The sequence below is a fragment of the Schistocerca gregaria genome, chromosome 2, assembly GCF_023897955.1.
Source record: "Schistocerca gregaria isolate iqSchGreg1 chromosome 2, iqSchGreg1.2, whole genome shotgun sequence".
In the NCBI taxonomy this organism is placed as follows: Eukaryota; Metazoa; Arthropoda; class Insecta; order Orthoptera; family Acrididae; genus Schistocerca; species Schistocerca gregaria.
This window is the reverse complement of record NC_064921.1, coordinates 1,035,980,415-1,036,004,477: the sequence shown is the minus strand read 5'-3', so window position 1 is coordinate 1,036,004,477 and position 24,063 is coordinate 1,035,980,415. Positions and strand designations below refer to the sequence as shown.

Below are 24,063 nucleotides of genomic sequence, written 5' to 3'. Positions count from 1 at the left end.
CAGATGTGTGTGCCAGCCTTCAGGAGCACACAGGGAGGAAGAAGAAAAAAAAGAGGATCCTCAAACGCCGAAGCGGAGGTATGAGAAGAGAAGGGAAACAAAGAAAGGAAAAAGGAGATAAAAATAAAATTGAGACTGTTCACAGGTCATCAACAGAATGCTGAACATTCCCAATAATACCTCAGACATGTTCCTCAAGGGAGGGGAAAAGGAATAGCAAGAAGATAGACATGCAGCACGGAAGGTATAAAGTGCCGCAAAGGCTGGGGCCCGATGGTAGCAAAGCACAAACCTCCTAAAGAATGACGAGCCCTCTGGGGGGCCTTTCATGAGTGACTACCAGACTAAATTGCTCAGTGATAACTGTGAAAGCTGTCTAGTTGCTCAAGATATTTCTTTATTTACAATGACATTTTTGCTACTGTTGTCATCAGATTAAAGTTTAGAGCTTTTAAAACAGAGTTCAGTGTTTGGTTCAATAAAACCTATCTGTAACGAGGACACCTAATCCCTTTTAGGCAAACATTTTATCGAAACCAACGTCTATTATTTTGTGTGTTTTAAGTTTTGATCTGATCATGGCAGTAGTGGAAACATCAATTATGAAATGGATGTATTAAGTGATCTAGACAGCTTTATTCACAAATACTATGATTCAGCTTTCAGTATACATATTTTACAACTATAGTTCTGATGTCAAAAGGCACGATTTATTTCGGATTTGTTTAAAATGGTAGTAAGGGGAATTCGGGTCAGGGAAAAATTACTAACATGGAGCTATCCTCAAATAAAGACGGAAAAACTTCTAATTACTAGTTAGCAACAGCACCCACCCAATCAAGCAAGAAGTCATTTGTACATAGCATGCAGTCATCATTTACACTTATTCCCGTAAGTTGTATGTACTAGGTAGGGATAGGAATATCATAATGTTTGATGAAATGAGTTTTGATTCAAACTGGTTACCTGTTCCAATCTCAAAATGCATTATTTTATACAGACACACATGTATCTGACAAGAAAGGCGAATGTTCTACATAACTACTTTATTTTTATATTTTCTGTCGGGCAGGCACATTAATCACTTAGACCACATAACTCTGATGAAATTATTAAACTTATTTAGAACACATAAACCGTATACTGTCTTAAGAGTTCAATTATATTCTGAGTGCATCATCACAAGTAGGACAGTATATGCTGTATTAATCTCTGAAGGTGTAGTATGATTCAATAAGCAATTTAATGTGGACTTTTACATGAATGAATGCTCTCTGAAGTTTCCTACCCTTCTACATGAATGAATACTCTACGAATTTTTATACAACACACCAGTTCACATCAAAGTACCTCACCTCAATCACATAAAATTATGATCTGCTGCAGTGAAGCAAAACTTACTTTCATTAGCATTACTAATCTACACCTAATTAATTCAGACCAAAATATATTTATGAACACTAGACTAATCACATAAAGAAATGAGACTAGAAATCTCATTTTCCAGAAAAGATCTTTGCACACTTTTACACTCACAAGGCAACATAATCAGCTTCTGAAGAACAAAAACAAGAAATGTACAACTACTGTGTCTGTAAAATGAGGGACAACTCCACAAATGTTAAAAAAGGCAAAGAATTATTTTATCTAGTAAGAAACTGGACGCAAAAAAATTAGATGAACATGCAAAATGCAGTTTTTTATTTATTTATTTTTAGTGCATATCAACAGCAGTGTGATGTGTCACTCCCATTAAACAAGGAATTGCTGTTTTGTGAATATGTTTTACTGAAAGATTACTAGGACTAATACACAAAAACAAAATATTAAAGATAAGTATACAAACAATATGGAATTCTAAGTCATAATTGGATAAAACCAGCACTGTATTAACATTCTATTTCCAATTTCATATTAAAGAAAAGTAATGATTCTAATTAATACAGTTTTATGATTTGTAATGTAGAACCACTACCTAAGACATCTAGAATTACTGCAAAGAAGTGGGCTTGAGGGGGAGAAGGAGAAAGACCATTCCTACAAATTAGTCTCAGTTTTCTAACTAGGGCTCTCCTACACTCATTACAGCATTTATTACTGCTAAGACTTTTCTCACCTATATGTACATTTACCCTTTTCTCCCCTTGCTCATATAATGGTTCTTATACACTTTACCTTGATATCTCTAATGTTGCTTGTACCCTATGTTCATAATTTTCCATCCACCATCATTACTTCCAAGCAGCCACTTAATACCACAATTTCTAACCCAATCTGTGCCCTCAGTTCCACATTACGGCACCCTCAGAATCACATTGCTGTTTTTGCCTTATGCACTGTAGTTCTAGAATATAAATAAATATAAACTTTTTGTGAAACGTTCCCACATGGCATAAGAGTTGTTAACCTATTTCTTTATGACTGTTTTCATTTATATCTGTGTGTTTGTCAGTTACTGAAGCTCCATTTAGCTGTTCTTATATTGTTGGTCCATCAACTGACTAACTGTTTTTATTACATTTCGGGCTGCTAACTAGTTCTCTTTCCAATCTATTTTGTTCCAAAATATTTGCTGTTTCCTGCAATGGATCCAGAACTGCTATTCACCATGTCATTGGTAAAAACCTAAGAATAGGGACATCAACGCTTCTCATGTCTTGCACGAGACTCTAGGCAGAACTGGCCAAGACATTTTGGGAATGCAAGGGAGTATGTAAACAGCTAATTTTAAATAGACAACAAGAGAAACACATGATAAATGACATATCTGAACTCTTGCTCCATAATCTTAATCACAATGCAAGGGTACAATCTACTCAAAAATATGGTTGTCAGTAACATTCGGTAGCTACTGCAAAACCGTAAAAGACTTACTCTGATGGAAGTATTTAAACCAAGTTCTCATGAACAGTACCACATCCTCAGGCTGCATGCTCAAAGAAATTTCAGAGAAAAAGAATGATGTCTGAATAATAAAAGAACATTCTGATTTCTGAGCTAAAAACTCCAAACTTGTTTACCTGTACCTTGATGGTTATCTAAAACCACATCTTCACCCCCACTGATAGTGCTGAAATGATGATCTGACAATTCATGTGCAGTACAAACAATGTCCTGGCCAGCACTGATCCTATTCTAAACTAGAGCCCAATTTCTTAACCAACTGGACCGTCCAAAAATGTTTCACTTTAACTCTGCTTTTCCTGTTCCACTCAACAATTACAACACACAAACTGATTTGGATGTATATACCATAATGAATTTTATTTGTGTTTTAACAATATAAGGAAAATGCAGATTGCTGTTAACCGTACAGGTGACATGTTACATTACATTTAGGCACTACAAAAAGACACTTACACATTAGCTTTCAACCATAGCTTCCATTAAAAAAGGACACACACACACACACACACACACACACACACACACACACACACACACAGCACACACAGCACACACCTCACATACATACGGCTACCATCTCCGGCAGCTTGGACAGAAATGTAGCTACATGTAGAATGGAAGCAGCAATCTAGAGGGAGTGTGAAAGGGGAAGGGATAGCAGTGTGTGGGTTGCAGGACAGAAGAATGATGTTTGGCAGAGAGTGCAAGGGCAGGATTGCCAACAGACAACGTTGAGAGGCTGTCGGCAGGAAGATGCAGATGGAGGTGGGAGGCAAAGGGGAAAGTGAAAGAGGAGAGGAGTGGGGAAAGGTAAACATGAGCGGGTGTATTGGCAGAAGATGGCAAACAATGAGGGTGGGAGACGAGAAGAGGGAGGGGGTGACAGTGCAGAGGGGGTGGGAACTGTTGGGTAGAGGACTTGGTGACATGATGTTGCTGTAGGTTGAGGCCACTATAGTTACAGGAGTAGAGAATGTGTTGCAAGGATAGCTACCACATGTGCAGTTCAAAAAAGCTGATGGTGGAGGGGAGGACCCAGATGGCTCAGGCAGTGAAGCAACCATTGAGATTAAGCATGTTCTGTTCAGCTGCACATTGTGCCACAGGATGGTCTACTTTGCTCTTTGTCGCAGTTTGGCGGTGGCCCTTCATCCTCTTGGACAGCTGGCTTGCCGTCAGACCAATATAAAAAGCAGTGGAATGACAGCAGCAGAGCCGGTGTATCACATTGCTGCTTTTACAGGTGGCCCGGCCTCTGATGGGATAGGATAAGTCTATGATAGGACTGGAACAGAAATTGCTGGATGGGTGAATTAGACAGGTCTTGCACCTGGGTCTTCAATAGGGATATGACCCCTGTGGCAAAGGGTTGGAAATGGGATTGGGAGTGGCACAGGGATGGACTAGGATGTTGTGGAGGATGGATGGGTGACGGAACACCACTTTAGGAGCAGTGGAAAGCATCTTTGGAAGTATGTCCCTTATTTCAGTGCGTGATGATAGATAATCAAAGACCTGGTGAAGGATGTGGTCCAGTTGTTCCAGTTCGGGTGATACTTGGTAATGAAGTGGGCACTCCATTGTGGTTGATTCTTGGGGATGGTCGGAGGATGAGGGGCGGGAGGTGAAATGGCATGATGTCTGTTTGCAGACTAGGTCTGGGGGATAGTAACTTTCTGTAAAGGCCTTGGTGAGACCTTCAGCAAACCATGCAAGAAAGTTCTTGTTACTGCAGATACGCCTTTCCTGGGTGGCTATGCTGTGTGTGAGAGATTGATTTATTTTTTGTAAGTGATGACAGCTGTCGAAATGCAAGTGCTGTTGGTAGCTGGCGGGTTTAATGTGGACAGAGGTGTGGATGAAATCAGAGAGGAGGAGGTCATTGTTTAGAAGGGTGCCCAATGTGTTGTGGAGGGCCAGGTGAAGTGGATGAGAGAGAAGGTGATGAGGGTATGTAGAAATGAAGATTGGGTGTCTTCGCCCTGACTCCAGATCAAGAAGAGACCATTAATGAACCAAACTAGTGGTTTGGTCTTCGAGGAGGCTATGAATGTCTCCTCTAGATAGCCCCAGGATAGGTTGGTATAGGAGGGTACCATGTGGGTGCCCATGGCTGTGCTGGGATCTATTTGTACACATCCCCTTCAAAGGAGAATTACTTATGACTTAGGAAGAAGTTAGTAAGGTATATGAGGAATAAGGTAGTGGGTTTGGAGTCTGAAAGACACTGGGAAATGTAGTGTTCAATAGTTGTAAGACCATATGCAAGAGAAATGCTGGTGTATAGGGAGGTGGTCTCAACACTGACGAGTAAGAATACAGGAGGTAGAGAGGTGAGGATTGTGGAGAGACAGTGAAAGAAGAGGTTGATATCTTTGACGTGGGAGGGTAGATTACGGGCAACTGGTTGGAGGTGCCTGTCGACGGGGGCCAAAATTCTTAGTGGTGGCACTATAACCAGCCACAATGTGTCATTCAGGATTGCTGGGTTTGTGAATTTTGAGGAGCATGTAGAAGGTGGGTGTGCAGTGCATCATAGTGGTAAGGAGGGAATGGATTCAGGGGAGAGGTTCTGTGGTAGGCTTAAAGCTTTAAGCAGGAATTGAGGATTATGTTTTATATTGGTATGACTACCAACCAGCTGTCGACCAGTATGAAGGGCCACCGCCAAACTGTGGCCAAGAGAAAAAACAGACCACCTTGTGGCACAACATACAATTGAACATAGCATGCTTGATTTCAATGGCTGCTTTACAATCCAGGCCATCTGGATCCTTGCCGGGATTGATGACTCAGTAGTTCAGTTGCTTTAAAACACGATAACATGCATCATCACTCCTCCCTCCTCTTGTCTCTCATCCTCTTTATGTGCCACCTTCTGCCAATGCATCTGCCCCTCTTTCCCCTTCCCCAGTCCTTTCATTTGTTGCCCCCCACCCCCTCCCCCCGAGGTCCCCATCTGCTTGGCCCATAGCCTCCCAAAGTTGCACCTATTGGCAGTCTAATCCTTGCACGCTCTGCCAAACAGCGTTCTTCATTCCCACAATCCATATACTGCTATCCCTTCCCCTTCTTCGCCCCCTCCAGATGACTGTTTACATTCTACGTGACAGCTGCATTAAAATCTAAGCTGCCAGAAACAGCAGCCACATGTGCGTGAGATGTATACATGCTAATGTGAATCAATGTACGTCTTTTTCCTTTTCTGATGAAGGTTGTGGTCGAAAGCTAATGTGTCAGTTTCTTTTCATTGTACCTATCTGCAGCTTATCATGCCATCTTTACATTACGTACCAATGTGCCTTTTCCTTATGTTGCTGATATTACAGCCTGGTGTTTCCATTATTTTATTTGTTTCTCTGACAAACAATGAGAACACCATACACCTGTAGAGTTCAAGGTCTTCATTAAAAAGTGACAACACAATAAGTTTAACTCTGAATGTATAGACAAATTTCTAAATAGTATAACTGAAATAATGAAGGAAACAATATCTGCCACAAAAAGAAGGTGCTCTCACACATTACAAGCTGATCTGGCAAGGACCTCCACAAAGGTTACTGAGTATCTCAAAACAGCCTGACAAAAAAAAGAAACTTAAACAAAAATTAGTACACACTGCACTTCTCAAGTAGATGCCATTGTTGAACTTACCCTCTTTCGTTTGAGCATTTGTGATCTGCAAGTCAAAATCTGTGTTTTTCCCAATTCTCTTCTGGTGCAGAATTGCCTTTTTTAAGTCTCGTACTGAGATATGAAGGCCATCAAATGTGACAGTATCATACTCAAGGGCAGATTTAAATTTATAGTGAACAGACATGATATCTTCATATCATCAACAATAGCCTACGTGTCACTTCTAACAACAAAAAAAGTTTCTGAAAAGAAAAAAAAAGTATCACTTAAGTGCTATGAATGTGAGGAACATAAAACAATTAAGTTAAATAATTAAATAATAACATACCAAACTGGCAACAAAAATGCAAAATCTAATTTTATACAACAAAAAGAAGACAGATCATATCATTGACAAAGTTGAATATAAAACATTTTTCTCTTCTGAGTTCTACTGACAACAACCAACTGCAGTGTGCATCTGATGCTCTGGGAGTTACTAAGTAAACATCTAAATCATGAAATGCTCAACTTAAACCACTTGCATTTCATTATCTGTGCCTTAATCAACTCAAATAATACTTTAACTGCAATCCACAGTCACGGAGAGTTCAAGAGAGCCAAAATTCATGCAACGATCAAATTTTAAAAAACTGGTATTAATTGAGTCCTAACAGGCAGTATGCACCAATTTTTAGCAATTCTGAAATTATTATCTATTAAAACAAAGTCACATCAACTTGAAGTTTAGCTGAAAGGGATAGTGTTTTATGAGGCATGGTCCTATTAAAAGGTCATACATCCTTGATTTCCTCTGACCTGAAAACTGGCTCACTCAGCTAGTTGTCGGACAACATACAGTTCGATGTAGAACCTGAATCAGAAGCGACTTTATTTTCTTTATCTAAGTATGCCAAGTATTGTAAGAATATCTCTCCAATTCCAACCAAACAACCATGCTTCTTGGATTCAAGGCTGTTACATTTCTATAACATTTCTTTTAATAGTGCCACAAACGAATGCTGGGTTCAGAAAACTACACTTTTAGGAACAAAAGAATTGTTCCATTTTCACATTTGCAATGGTTTACCATATGGTGGCCAAAGGTTTACAGACTTTAATCCAAATTTAACATTTACATGTCTAACCCCAACACCAGAGTTATTTTTAAGAATCTAATGTATTTATAACACATGCAACTGTGAGAATAAACAGTTGATAAAATAGTAATGGGACTTCAAGTTAACTCCTTACAACAAGGATGTTTCTCACAACAAGGTCACTCTATAGGGTCCCACTGCCACAAAGAGAACACGTCAACAACAGTGTAATTAACAAGCAAAGATGCAATTTATGTATCAGCTCTGAAACTTTCGATCACAGAGATAAACGAAATAATGAAAGATATACAACAATCCATGAAGCAGTAATGGCTGGCTGTTCATTGGATTAAAAAACAATAAGACAGAAATTCTGCAAAAAGCTAAACCTAATACAGTAAAAGCTCAATATACTGCAGGTTCAGGTAAAATGCACTGTAAAAATCTTATTACTATCTCAATGAAGCTCTTCTGTCGTCTTACTTATCCCTGCAACCTTCACGCCCTGAATACAATAACCAAAAGAGACGCGAGTAACTGAAGTCAGGTTTGTGTTCTTATTACTATATCAGGAGTGTCGCTTGGCAGAAATCTGAATACACAGGGTGATTATAATTAATGTTAAACTTTCAAAACACTGTAGAGCTAACAGCACTGGTCAGAATCACGTCAAATTACAGCAAAAAAAAAAAAGGTGCGAAAATCGATGAATAGATGGTGCTGTATGTGTAAGAATATGTACATGAAAACACCTGTCATGCGCACGACCCATTGAAGTTGGTATATACATGCAGGGTACAAGACTTTTCCTCCTTTCACGTCCGCAATGTTCACCTTAACTGACTCAATGCAGGATCACACTCTACTTGTAAAGCTGTACTACAAGAATGGTGACTGTGCACAAGTCACTCTGCAGGGGTTCCGCACATTGAAGGGTTTAAAAAAAGTGTTAGTCTGATGACCATCATGGGTCTGAAGAGAAGATTCGGAAATGAGAAGCGGTTCGGAAATGAAAAGAGACAGGTTCTATTGGTGTGCAACCTGGCAGAGGGAGGAAATGAATTGATTCAATGTCCGTGAAAGCAGTGGCCACAGCAAAGGAGGAGACAAGTGGCGGTGTGCAAATGTGTAGTGCACGGAGAATTGCCCAAACATTGGACCTAGCCGTGAGCACGGTGCGTAAAAACCTATGAAACATCCTTCTTTGCTATCCATTGAAAAATACTCATTTGCACGAGTTGTTTCCCACTGATCTGCCAGCGTGAGAAAGCTTTTCTTTAGAATTTCTTGCTCGCATGGATGTGGATAATGATTGGCCGTGCAAGATTTTGTGGACAGATGAAGCCCACTTCAATCTGACAGGGTATGTCAATACACAGAACTGTCGAATGTGCGCCGTGGAAAATCCACACACAAATCAACCAGTACCACTGCATCCTCAAAAGATCACTGTGTGGTGCGGGTTTACGCCATCATTTGTCATAGGGCCATATTTTCTCAAAGAGACAGCTGCTTCAGGATCCGTTACCTGTACCGTCACTGGTAAGCGCTATGAGTGTCTTTTGCACAACCACGTCATTCCAGCTCTCCAACAGCATGAATGTGTGGATGGCATCATTTTTATACAAGATGGCCCATTGCAAATCCAATTAAGCAGCTTCTGAAGCGCCATTTCGGAAATGCTGCAATTATTAGCCATCATTTCCCTACTGCCTTGCCGTCCCAATCACCTGATCTTTATCCGTGTGACTTCTGGCTGTGGGCTATCTGAAAGATGTTATGTTCAGTGTTCCGACTGCAAACTCAGCTGCATTGAAGGAATGCATTGCGAAACACATTCTGAATGTTACCCTGGAAACACTTCGGTCAGTTATGGAACATGCTGTTTCTAGATTTCAACTTGTTGCATACTGAACATGTTTTGCACCACTTACACAGAAATTAATAATTTGATTTGATTTTTATGGATGCTTTGTATGCAGTTTTTGTCTCGGGACAATTAAAAACCGATGTGATTGATGCTTTTTATGCGGGTTTTGGCCTCAGGACAATTAACAACCGATGTGAGTGATGCCTTTTATGCAGTTTATGGCGTCAGAACAATTGAAAACCAATTTTTCGCATCCAATGTGATATTACCTTGCCGTGGCGGGTGGGCTTACGTAACTAACAGTATCACAGCTGTACACCCACGTAGTCTGAGTAGTGCAGTTTGTTTAATGTCAAACCTTAGGCATTGTTATACAATTCATTTGCCATTTATAGTCGACCACTATTAAATCACGAAGCTTACAGCGGCATCTACTGCTACATTTTGTAACTATTTATTTTTCTTCTTCCATACGTTTTCCCCATTCTCTGATAATATTCCTTTGCAATTTGATGTCATTCTGACCAGTGGTGTTCTTTCTAGTGGTTTCAAAGTTTAATTATAATCACCCTGTACATCACAGGTTAACAATGCAACACAGTCAACGAAGTGAGTGCTAAAGCGGTCAGAGATGAATATGAAGAGGAGATTTAATGAGTATAGGAGATGTTCCCAACACCCATGAAATTTTGAATAATATACACAATATAAAAAACACAATTACATGGATGAAGAGACAAGGAAACCAAACCACATTCAGCCGTTGCACCAGGCGAAAATAAAACAGTATGCATGGAAGAAAATGACTGAAATTACTTGCCAAAAACAGCCAATGGACTTCTTTAAACCATAAAAAAATTAACTTTTAGCAATTTAGCAAAATAAACACCATCTGGATCACAAGTTTTTATTCTCTGACAACCTGTTTCAATCAACACTGCAGATCATCTTCAGATGTGGCACTGCAAAGTCCAATTTGTCAGTGTTGTGTGAACAACAAAGTTGTGATCCAGACGGTGTTTGTTTGATTATTAATTGCTGTTATGTGGTACTTTTTAAAGTTTTACTTCCAATACGAAAATAAGATGTCTTTGACGAGGAGAGAATCACCTGTACGAATATCAAGAGTTCAGATGGAAAACCAGTCCTAAGCAAAGAAGGGCAAGCTGGAAGCTGGAAGGAGTACATAGAGGGCCAACATAAGGGAAATGCACTTGAGGGCAGCATTATAGAAATGGAAGAGGATGTAGATGAAGCTGAAATGAGAGACAGAATATTGGGAGATGAATTTTACAGAGCACTGAAAGATCTAATTCGAAACAAGGCCCTGAGAGTAGACGACATTCCGTCAGAACATCTGACAGCCTTGGGAGAGCCAGTCATGATAAAACTCTTCACCTCATAAGCAAGATGTATGAAAGAGGTGAAATACCCTCACTTTTCAAAAAGAATATAATAATTCCAATTCCAAAAAAGGAGGTGCTGATAAGTGGGAATATTACTGAACTATTAGTTTAATAAGTTATGGTTGTGAAATATTAACATGAATTCTTTACACAACAATAGAAAAACTGATAGAAGCCGACCTGGAGAAAGATCAGTTTGGGTTCCGGACAAATATAGGAACACACAAGGCAATACTGACCATGCAACTCTTCATAGAAGACAGCTTAAGGAAATGCAAACCTACGTTTACAGCATTTGTAAACTTAGAGAAAGCTTTTAATAATGCCGACTGGAACATTGTCTGAAATTCTAAGGGAAGCTGGAATAAAATATAGAGAGTGAAAGCTATTTACAACTTGTACAGAAACCGGAAGGAGTTATAAGAGTCGACGGGCATGAAAATAAAGTAATAGTTGAGGAGGAAGTGAGACAGGGTTGTAGCCTATCCACGATGTTATTCAATCTGTACACTGAGCAAGCAGTGAAGGAAATAAGAGAATTTTGGAGTGGGTGTTAAAGTCCAGCGAGAAGAAATAAATTTGACAATGACATTATAATTCTCTCAAGAGAGAGCAATGGATTTGGAAGAACAGTTGAACACAATGGACAGGGCCTTGAAAGGAGGGTAAAAGATGAAACTCAACAAAAGCAAAATGAGGATAAGGGAATGTAGACAAATTAAATCAGATGATGACGATGATTGAATCTGATTAGGAAATGAGACACTTAAAGTAGTAGATGAGTTTGGCGATTTAGGCAGCAAAATAACTGATAATGGATGAAGTAGAGAGGATACAAAAGGTATTCTGGCAGTGGCAAGGAAAGCATTTCTGAAGAAGAGAAATTTGTTAACATCAAGTATAGATTTAAGTGTCAGCGAGTCATTACTGAAAGTATTTGTATGGAGTGTAGCCATATACAGAAGCAAAATATGATGAACAGTTTAGACAAGAAGAGAATAGAAGCTTTTGCAATGTAGTGCTATAGAAGAATGCTGAAGATTAGATGGGTCAATCGTGTATTTAATGGTGATGTACTGAATATCACTAGGAGGACAAGAATTTTGTGGCTCCATTTGATCAAAAGAAGTGATTGTTTGATAGGACATGTTCTGAGACATGATGGAATCACGAATTTAGTACTGGAGGGAAGTGTGTGTGTGTGTGGGGGGGGGGGGGGGGGGGGGGGGGTAAAATCGTAGAGGGAGACTAAGGGATGTAGGATGCAGTACATACTCTGAGATGATGATGCATTTTCTTTAAATTCACACACAGTACACTGTAAAGTACAGTAATGTACTATTTACTTTTGCACACTTCCCATGTGTAGTCTGTCATTCTGCAGCTCACCTTTGATCCCTTGATACGCTGCAATTACACTATAAAGAGCATTAGGTCCTCCAACAACCATATTGTATATCAAAGGTACTATTGTATCTTAGGGTGAAATCCAACTCTGAATAAAATTTAGCATGTGTTACTGTGTCAGATCCCAGTTTATTGCTCATCACTATCAGCCATCCCTTTCAGATCTGCATGTCTCTTTGACTCCTCACTATGTATCCTTCAAGCCTTCTTGTCCGTTATGTTACTATGTTTGTTTATTTGTAATTCATTATAAGAATCACGGAAAAGAAACATCTTACTAAGGTGGTACTGAGCTATTTTCTTCTGTGCTTTCAAGTTCTGCTATAATTACAGTGTACTCATTTGGAAAGCAAAAAATACAATTCATAGTCTCTTAAAAATCCGAAGCAGTGTTCTGTTCCTGTCTCGGGGTCAAAAATTGATATGGGCAATACTCATCCCAAAAAGGCAATCCATTGTGCACATCATAATTGGACTTTGGAGGATTAATAAAATGCCATTCCATTAGTGAACAAATAATAGTATAGTGTGTAGCTATCTGTCGCACTAGGTGGTACTACTTCATAGAAATACTGCACCATACAGAGTTAATGTCCAATGTTTGGTGGTTGCCTCAGCAAAAATGCTACAAACAGGATGGCCCCAACGGCCAGCCTAACTCTGTCATTGTGCAGCATTTATAATTTTTTTTAAATGTGATGGTCTAGCAGACAGGGGGAGAAGGGGGTTGGGAGAAGGGGAGGTGGGGGTGGGAGAAGGGGAGAGAAGGGGGTGGGGTGGGAGAATGGGGTGGGAGAAGGGGGAGAATAGCTGCCTAACCTGGAGAAATATCATTTAAAAGTGGAGTTGCATAATCAATCTCTTGCTCATATGCATAATACATATTTCTGCCGTAAAATTAATATCTTTATTCGTATCACTGTTCAGCATACAGTGTGTAACTAAATTCCATTTACATACTTTGAGAACAGGTCCCTTACAGCAGAACGTGAAAGAAAGTCTAATAAACATTGGCTGTAAAATGCGTAACTTAATAGCAAAGAGCACTTGTTCATCTTTACTACTGTAAAACATACTGAAGAAGCACTTATAGCTCTTAAGATACGCATTTTGGAGCCCATGTTAACTAGACATCTTTTTCTTGTTTGCTTTTGTAAGGAACCCGTCCCCAAAATCTGTAAAGGGAATTTAGTTACACCCTGTACATATTACTGCAATTATTAGTAAATCAAACAATTAAAAATTTGTAGTTCTGTAGCTTTAAATAGAAATGTGAAAAAACTTCCATAGCTAAAGTGTCTATCAGTTGCGTCTTTGAAAAAACAGTATACGGTTCACATGAGGTACATCACAGAAAAATCACACATTTAGCACAAAGCATGGCATAAAAATGATAACTAGATCCATTTGTATTGAATTTGATCTACAGGATATTGTTTGCAAAACTCAGGTAGTGTTTCATCCACCATAACTTCCAAATGCATTGATACCACTTAATGACAAAAAATTTTTACATACTATATTTTATCCTGTACAGGTAATTTGGATATGTATTTGAACCCAATGTTACAAGCATAGTAAATAACCAATACTAGTCACATTCCTAGTGCCTAGAAGTATGCTTATCCTATAAAGAAGCTATAGTAAAGCTGTCCTCACAACCTAACGATTGTTTCAAACACCACAGTGCATTACTAGGCATAGTCTTATTGGATATGGTAAAACCTTGATTCTTCCCATCTTTGAGCTAGCTTCTCTGTTGGACTATGGGTTATATCCCACAAAATTTGCATGAAGTCCTTGTTACATCAATATTTGAAAAAGAAAATAGAAATAACAACAGAAAAGATTGTATTTCATGACTAAATTTTCTCTGTAACAGGAAAAGTCTGTGCAGAGTGCATATTTAATATGACACAATTGACAATCCCCAAGAATTGAACTAACCTATATTTGTATCCTTCACAGTTTTTGATAAAGCTTTGAAAATAGTGATTACACGTAAACTATATGGTCCACATCTATTCAGGTACAAAAGGTTAATTCAGTCTCTGAGGTTATAAAATTTAAAAATATAACCCAAATTATTCATACAAAGCAAGAACCAGGTTGGTTACGAATTCATGGCCCAAGATACAAGTTGCTGAAGACTGCATCTGCATATCTATTGACTTTTCCATCTGTGAACTTCGGCAAAATAGTGAAGTGATCTCCCCGTCCCGAATAGTTCAAGATATGTTGTTGCTTTATTTTATTTCAAATACAATAATTTTCTGACTAAAATCATATCCTCAGCCTGGGAACATATGTCCGAGTATTTACATCATTTACCTCCTTTTTTGTTTCAAATATTTTATAACTGGAGCTGTACCTCACTGTATTGAGCTGAATATTTGCATATTCACAAAAGAATTACATATTAGACTACCAAAAAATGAACTTTTTACACGGTGAGAGTATGGGCGCTCATTTAAAGATACAATTTCATAGCAAAGATGTCTCCAGTGATGACATTTTCTGTTAAACATGCTTTGACCGAATATCAACAATGATATTGAGTAGAAGAGAAGTAGTCTCTCGTGATGCAGATATTGTCGTTGCACAATAAGAATTACATTCCCTGAACCATTCCCTATAAAAGTTGGCATTCATGCAGTTAAGAAACCATGGTTAGTTAACTTGAGACATAATGTGTATTCAATAAGAAACTTCCATCTGTATCAAAATACAAGAGTCATTCAATAAATAATGCTCATTTTTTTAGGCTGTTAGTATTTACAGGACAACATCCTTTTAGGTGTTAAATTTTATGTTTCATCTGCACGTGTCCAAATTTTTGAACAATTAGAACAAATGGTAGAGTAGTAGTGAACCATAAAAATGGTGTCTGCACAAGACACTTATTACAAGCAATATGTTGTGACTGAATTCTCAGTTGTGGAAAAAGAAACCGTGGTGAACACCCACAAACTTATGTGCAGCATATGCTATACTTTAAGTCACTGCTGGCAGATGTGTAAAGAGTTGAAAAAGCAGAAATGCAGAAACTGAGCTCCATGATCTGTCAAGGCATACTGCGTTGGCCACTGCTCTTAGCACGACGGATACCGAAGATGCCATTATTTGTGCGCACTTCAGGAGTCTCTATGTGGGACACACTTAGAAGATGTCAGTGTGTCACTTACGCAGTCAAAACATGGCAGCACAGGACAAGAGCTTTTAGCAACAGGGAATACATACACTTACATAAAGGTAGCACAAAGCATTTGAATGTGACAAACAACTTTTAGAAAAATAGCAGACGTAAAAAAAATGTTGACTGATAAATTCCAACTCTAAATATGTTTGAATAAAAAAATTGTGGGGAATTATATACTGAACAACTATCATTTATAGTGTACAAAGCATGAAATCTTAAAAGATTGTTGTGAAAACCAAATACTTACTCTGGAAAAACTAGGAACAAGCATATGTTCAAGTTACCCAGTGATTTTTGTCCGTAAGATAAATTATACTGTTCTCTCCACAGTGCCAACAAAAAGTACATCATTGCTATAACTATTGCAGAAGAGAAAAAAAAATAGTAAAGCTAAAAAAACACATTACCTGTAGTATTAAAAAACCTTTCACCATAAAAAAAATGGAACATTCAATATGCCACGTTGGAAGATCAAAATTTTACAGATTATGATCTGACTGGTCCAACGAACACCTAGGGTACCCACTTGTCTGCGTATTTCACAAAACTTGAACTCCGTGTTGTAACTTCGAAGAATTTACTGTAAGTCACAAGATATAATACCTCAGTTGGACATGTGAAGTTGTTAGCAGTATCTGATGTATTGAAAGAGACCTGTTTGTTTCAGGAATGTGGTGACTGCTCCAGTAAACAGGACAAGGGGGAACTCACCTTACAGATACCCAGAACAGAAAATATAAGGGTGTTCAAAAAGAAATGAGCCAGAGGCATAATTACATAAACCAGTACCTCAATATTAGAAGTATTGACCCTGGCTGTTGAGAGACTTGTCCCAGTGTGACCCAAGGCAGTGAATGGTTGTCTCATAAAATTCGCAGGGCTGTGATGTTAACCACTTCAGCACATACAGCTGGACGTTGTCATCCGAGGTGAATTGTTTGCCCCTATGCTGATGTTGTTCTTTGACCAAGATGCCCCCCCCCCCTTCTGATTCACTTCCTGCAGCATGGGACAACAGTGAATGCCCAGCATTACTCACCAAGCGATCAAATCGAAACAACCAGGCAATCTCACCTGTAAGGTCACTCTGCTCCACGACAATGCAAAGCCTCATACGGGCAATACAGTTGCTACACTCCTGCAGAAATTCAAATAGGAAATTCTCTGCCACGCTCCACACAGTCCAGACTTCTCTCCCTGTGATTACCTCATTTTTGGTCCCCTTAAAAAGGCTCTGAAGGGCAAATGATTCATCTCTGACGACAATGTCCAGCTATATGTACGAAACCGATTACCATCGCGGCCCCAGGAATTTTATGAGACAGTCATGCACTGCCTTATGTCACAGTTTGACAAGCGCCTCAACAGCCAGGGTCAATACTTCTAACATACAGGTACTGATTTCTGTAATTATACCTCCAGCTTGTTTCTTTTTCAATGTTCCTTATATAATTAATAACTCTTCGAAAGTTACACATGCAATGAAGATGGAGAATAAACAATAAATCAGCATCATACAAATATCTGAAGAAACTGCAACTATATATTGCATAAATGAAGGGATACGCAGGCTCTTAACAACTGTGCTTAACGATTCACTGCTATTTTTCTGAGATCTGGTTAGTGATTGTCCGACACGAAACAAGGTTATCACTGGCATGTAAACAACATGAGTGACATATTTTACAAATAAGTCCACAAAAGTTCCAGTTCTAAATGAACGAAGATAACATGACTCATATTCATCACTGACAATATGCAAAATTTTTCAATAGCTGCATTCACAGAAAGAAGAGGGAATCATTTTTATAGTGGTGCCCCTAACCACATCAAAAATCACTTTCAACTATTTTCCACCGATCAAGGAAAAATTACCTTGGGGTGACATACAATGCCCGCTGAAGCACCCAACTACAAAATATATACTTTTCAGCATTCAGAATGCCAGGATTTCACAAGAGTGGTGAAGTCATGCACAACAAAAGCCCTCATCTTGTTGCCCAAAGAAGAATTTGAATCCTACCAACAGAAATGAGAAGAAAATGTCTGATGACCATCCCTGTGAAAGAAATTCAGAAGACACTTATATGGACAGAGAGGAAAGGTCAAATTGATACTGCTCATATTTCAAGAAGTGAAAAAAGAGGAAGAAATTTCATTTGTCCAAGCAAGATCTCAAATACAACAGGAAAATGTTCATATTTACGGCTTACAAAGAGGGATATTTGTAGCCTATACAAATGACTGATCACTGGATTGTAGATGTTACATGTATCAGATGGAAGTTAAATAAAATCATAGGGAACTAAATGCTATCATACAAGGACTAGCTGCTGGACTCAGACATCCAGCGGCACATCAACAACATTATTTTAAACACTTACTTCCAATCTCAATGTTTTAAAAATGCTGGGTTTGTCAGTTCCTATTGATACCGATATTGATGAGAATTTAAACTTGAAAATGCACATTCTGGAACTACTAAAGCAACGTAGTTCAGCCACATTTTCATGTAGGATCACAGTAAACGTTGGGTAGAGACAAATCAGTAAGCTGACATACATTTTCATCATAAAGAAAGAAAGTGTTTATTGTTCAAAAACATGCTGTAAGAATACTATGTGGTGCTGACATGTTCATAATTACCAAAATTTTTGATCACTTACCAAGTGATTCAAAATGTCTGACAGATTGCGAAGTAAAATGTAGAAACTAACTGAAAAAGTTTCTCTTTGACAACTTTTCCTATTCCATATAAGAATTTCTCTTACTGTAAAGTATAAAAGGTGGTGGGCAGGAGTTATAAACACACACCTGAGTAAGATTTTTTTTTTTTCTTTTTTTTTTTTTTTTGACGAAAAAATGAAGCATTTGTGAACGTTCAGCATGTAGTCATGTTTACTAATTAATTTGACATGTGAAATGTAAAACAACCTGTTCTACGTCATTACGATTTACCGTGCAAATCCATGGAATATGAAACTAACTAAACTAACTATTAAGATGATATTGACTCAGTTGAACACTTGCATTTCTAAACAAAGGACATAAAATGCTATTATCTGGAATCTGTATTGCATATTTATTGTCGAAGCCTTTAAGTAAACGAAAGTAGTATATATCAGACATCTGCAAGAAGAAATAAAATGTTGAGTCAAATAAGCTTACATTACGATTTCAGGAGACTAGTATGTAAGAATATTCCTGAGCTATGGTTTATGCAGTGTAGCATAGAAGTTAGTGTTGCTGGCCAACGTGCTGCGGGTTGCCAGTTTAAACCTGAGCACCGGCAGTCATTTACTGGGAGTTTTTTGAAATCCTTATGTTTGTAATATTTGCATATTCTGGAATATTTGAAATTTGTAAGTGGCACTCTCGATTCAAGAGTACAGTTCTGTTCCGATTGTACACTGGTGTTCATACTAAACATGTTTTCAGTAGTGAGTGTTGTGTTTCATGGACAATCTGCTTCCAGAGTTGGACTTTTGTGTGTGTACAACATGACATTGTTTGGGGTGGTGTGGAGTGGGGATGGGTGTGGAGGGAGGAAGCACCGAGTGCTTCAAAACATCTACATAGCCATGGAACCATTTATGCAATGTAAAAGTTATTGCCTACATGGACAGGGACTGGAACAGAGCCAGTACATCTTTTCCAAAGTCGGTATATTCGGGATACCAATGGATTTCAAAGCAGCAACAAGTCAGATTAACATCAGTCATCCATCAGGTTTTCCGGAGTCGATGGTCAGGACCCAACGAAATGACAAAGGATTCAACCCAGATGCCACATACAATAGGTGTCATGACGTAATATGTTTTGGCAGATGCGTACTTTTATTTGCATGGCACCGCCCAGCAGTGGTTCAGGAACAAACGGGGAAAAATCTGATGAATGACAGAAACTGACAAAATCTCACACTTTGTGATAGGCATCACAGATGACCTATATCAAGCTCTAGCAGTGCAGGAAATCATAGAAACCAAAGAATTCATCAAGTGTTGCCAGTGCAAGGAATTGCAATGGAAAAGAGTTGGATGAAAGAAATATGACCATCTACTGAATGTGGTCCTCTGGCAGATCACCACAACTTTGTCTTTCTGATGTGCCAGGTAGTGAGAGAAGAGATGCAGCATTTTATGGTAACCAGAACTTCCAGATCAAATAAGCATGAGATATTTTATTTTTATTTATTTACTGCATTTTAGCCTGTTACCTACAATTTAAACATAGCCTGTATTGATTCTTACATCAATTATGCAATATACATAATTAACTCCTACAAACAAGGGAAAGCAGGCATGAATTTGTGTGTCAGGAGGCAATAGAGATTGTTGAAGGAGAGGTGTGTTTATCTTTAGCACCTGTCTCCACCACCTGCTCAATACAACAGGAAGAACAGAATCTGCCGACATAGACTCATGCCACCATAAAACAACCACCCAGCACTTGACTAGTGCAAATCGCTAACTCCATAATGCCCCACAGAAGAACAGACATTTTAGAGGACAACACACGAGTGTTTGCAGTGTGGATGTCCTGGACACTTTGCACATTACTGCAGAGGAAGAAGGCAAGTTTTCTACAACTATTATGCTGCCAAATGTTAACGATCACAAAAATTCACTTCACCAGGGCACCATTGATGAAAATCCTACATGGACAGCAGTCACCAAGATATCAGGAAATCTCACTGATTTTATCAACAGCCATCTTATTCAAGCACTAGATGACCAGAGGCTCATTCAAATACTTATCATCGCAAGCTATGCAATGTTCAAAGACACAATGCAATTTTGCTGAAGGTCCCTAATGGAATATAGGTACAGCTGACAGAAATATGTATTGATAGAATAACTATAGTGACAGAGCACAGCCTTCAAATTTGTCAGTTTAACAAACTGTAGTCATGATGTTATTCTCGAAAGAGAATTCTTGCGGGTGTCACAAGCAGTTATACACTACGGAAAATCACAGCTTCACATTTATGAAGCTATTTCAACAAGCACACATAACAAAGATTGCTCTGGATGCTTGTCTGTTGTTGAAGACATTCTTATCCTACAGTCCTCAGTCTACATCCACATCAACATTAACATCTGGACTTCACAAGCCATCTGACAGAGAGTGTGGAGGGTACCTTGTGCACCAGCATCACTTTTCCCTTTTCCTTTTCCAGTTGCATAACATTTGCAGGAAGCAAGATTGTTGGTAAGCCTCCGGGTGGGCTCAAATCTAATTTTATATTGATGGTCTTAATATGAGGAAGCAAAACATTGGTTGACTCTTTCTTCACTGAGATTGAGATGAGTTACACAGTGAAACTATCGTTAAGACAAATACCTAAGAGAGCCTTAATTTTCTCTTCTGTTCTGCTGTACATCTATCTTGTGAGCAACTTGAATGCATGAAAGGTTAAGCTGATTGTGCAATACTTCTCTCACTTATCTTCCCGTGCTATCTTTGGAATTGTGTGGATCATATATTTCCAAAATCCTGATGGTATTGACTCCAGATTCATAGATTCCTCACACCAAGTTGAATAGTCATTTGGTTGCCACTTCCTCCAACGACTTTATAAATTCTAAAGCAATGTTATCAAAGCCTCTGCCTTACTTAACCACAATTCCTTCAAAGCTCTGTTAAAGTCTGACAAATAGTGTATCCCTTGTGTCCTCCATATTGATTCTCATTTCTTCTTCCATACTGTCATCAGAAAGTTTCTCCCCCCTCATAGAGGCTTTCAAAGTACTCTTTACACTTATCTGCTCTCTCCTCTGCATTTACGAGATGCATTGAATAAGTAATGCAACACAATTTTTTCTCACCCCATTTCCATTGAATAAATGTCAAATTTGCTATGGGACATTGTGGAATATCCCTGCTTCAATCCCCATAGTTTCATGAAGCTCCGACAGGTGGCGATATTATGTGCTGCTTTCAAAATGGTGTCTGTAACAGAGTTGCATTAAAAGCACAGAGCTGTCACCGAGTTTCTCAGACGGGAAACCAGAGCAGCGCAGATATTCATAGGTGCTTGCAGAATGTTTATGGAGACTTGGCAATTAACAAAAGCACAACGAGTCGTTGGACAAAGCATCTGTCATCGTGACAAAGTTGTGCAAACGTGTCCGATCTCCCATGTGCTGACATCCTCATTCGAGGTGACTGACAGATCATAATCAACGAACTCGCTGCTCAACTGCACATCTGACACACACTCCACCAGTTGGGGTACTAAAATGTGTCTGCCCACTGAGTTCCTCATGACCTAACAGAAGACCATAAAGAGCAACAAAGAACCATCTATGCAAAATTGATTGCAATTATGGGCTGTTTGTGACAATTTTTTGTCAAACACCAGCTCACGCAATGGAACATAGGTTCACCAATTTGAACCAGAAACAAAATGGCAATCCACAGAGTGGTGCTACACCAACTCTCCTAAAAAGAAAAAGATTTATAAAAAATCAAAGCCACACCCTCAGACGGTAAAGTCATGATGGTCCGAAGGGGTTATTCTGCTTGATGTCCTCCCTTATGGTGCAACGATTAACTCTTGAAAGTGTATTCTGCTACGCGCTGGAAACTGATGAAACAACACCGGTGTGTTCATTGCCATAAAAAATGCAAGTTTCCCTTCTCCATGGCAACGAAAGGTCTCACACAAGTCTGCACACGTAAGAAGATCACAAAACTTTACTGGACTGTTCTTCCTAGCCATTCTATAGCCCAGATCTTACACCTTCCAACTTCCATTTATATAGTCACTTGACGGATGCACTCCACGGGCAGCAGTACATGGATGACAAGGAGGTATTGATGTAGCCGGTAGAGTGGTACCATGCAGACATACATGCCCTCCCAGTAAGGTGGCATCAAGCCACTGCACTGAATGGGGATTTTGTTGGAAAATATGGTTTTGTAGCCAAAACAGTAGGAAATAATATGGTGCACTGGGATCCTGACTACAAACAATCTACTTTAAGAGAAAAAAATGTGTTGCTTTGCTTATTGAAAGCCCCTTATGACATTGAAATTCCTCTTGCTCTCGTTTATATAATTTCAGCAAAGATCATTTAGATTCTCCTGTATGCTGAATCAGCCCTTTCAACGAGTGCACTTATTCAATTTCTTCATACTTTTCCTACAGCCATTTAGTCTTGGCTTACCAACACTTACTATTTCTAAATTGAGTTATACTGCTATATTACTGTCTCTTTCTTCACATTTCTGTACTACTTTCTTTCATCAATGAATCAAAGTATTTCCTCTTTCATCCTATATTCTTTGTAGTTGCCTCCCCTATACCAGTATTTGTCTGTCCAACTTCTGTGATTGCCATTTTAGAGGTGGCCATACCTCTTCAACTGAACGGCCTAGTGTGGCCATTCAGTATGGCAATATCTACATCTTAATGCACCTCGTCATTCCCAGTGTTTCAATTTAGCATTTCTTTCTACAATGATTTTTCCTGACAATTTTCTTGAACTTCCATATTCTTTCCATTACTTAATTGTGGCTGTGATCTGTGTCAGTTCCTAGGAACACTTTAAAATCCAACATATGATTTCAGCATCTCTGTCTGGACATGATGTACTTTCTTTCCTCTAATCTATTACCAAGCCTAACTCCATCTTGTGTGTTTTTAAACAATATTTTTACTATCACTTGCTGAAATTTATTGCAGAATTCAATCACTCTTTCACCTATCTCATTTCTACTACATCTACATATCTACATAACTACTCTGCAATTCACATTTAAGTGCTTGGCAGAGGGTTCATCGAACCACAATCATACTATCTCTCTACTATTCCACTCCCGAACAGCGAGCGGGAAAAACGAACACCCAAACCTTTCTGTTCGAGCTCTGATTTCTCTTATTTTATTTTGATGATCATTCCTACCTATGTAGGTTGGGCTCAACAAAATATTTTCGCATTCGGAAGAGAAAGTTGGTGACTGAAATTTCGTAAAAAGGTCTCGCCGCGACGAAAAACGTCTATGCTGTAATGACTTCCATCCCAACTCGTGTATCATATCTGCCACACTCTCTCCCCTATAACGCGATAATGAACACTTATTCCCTCATGGCTCTGGATTATGTTCCTTCCTCTACAACAGTGTTTCAGTGATTCATAATCATTAAGTTTACCACTCCCTCTACATATGGTTTACATTTTCAATATCCTTATATACGGTAGAAGCATCAGTCTTTGGCAGTTCTCCAGACATTGAAAATTATCTCAGTTTTGTTAAATAACAAGACAAGTATACATAAGGGCAATTTTGTGCCTTACTATGTGGCAACATTGCAGGTTAGCAGATACTAAACACAGTTGTTCACGAGGGAAAATAATTTGTGAACTAACTGATGCTCTGAAAGCAATTCCACTAACTAACAACTTTAAAAGTTGAAGCTCTCCTTTACAGAGTATATAGTACTACACGGTAATAATCAATAGCAAAAAAATTACTTTTCTGGATTGGCATTTCTGAAAAAAAAAATCTATAAAATATTTTTAAAAAATCCAAAAGATGACAGTAAGAGAACTT

The 24,063-nt window shown here is 38.7% G+C and overlaps 1 protein-coding gene across 10 annotated transcripts in view; it reads right to left on the bottom strand.

Moving 5' to 3' along the window:
- LOC126335556 (E3 ubiquitin-protein ligase RBBP6) overlaps nt 1-24,063 on the bottom strand; it is a 356,043-nt gene that overhangs the window by 311,440 nt on the left and 20,540 nt on the right. For 8 of the 10 annotated variants that reach the window (XM_049998961.1, XM_049998967.1, XM_049998969.1 and 5 more), the window contains exon 2: nt 6,562-6,785. The exons of 1 other annotated variant lie outside the window; for it this stretch is intronic. In XM_049998961.1, the coding sequence (XP_049854918.1) occupies nt 6,562-6,727 (166 nt within the window). In that variant the 5' untranslated portion in view covers nt 6,728-6,785. Of the gene's footprint in view, nt 1-6,201; nt 6,276-6,561; nt 6,786-24,063 lie in introns of those variants that run through there. One more of the 10 variants, XM_049998968.1, reaches the window with a different exon arrangement.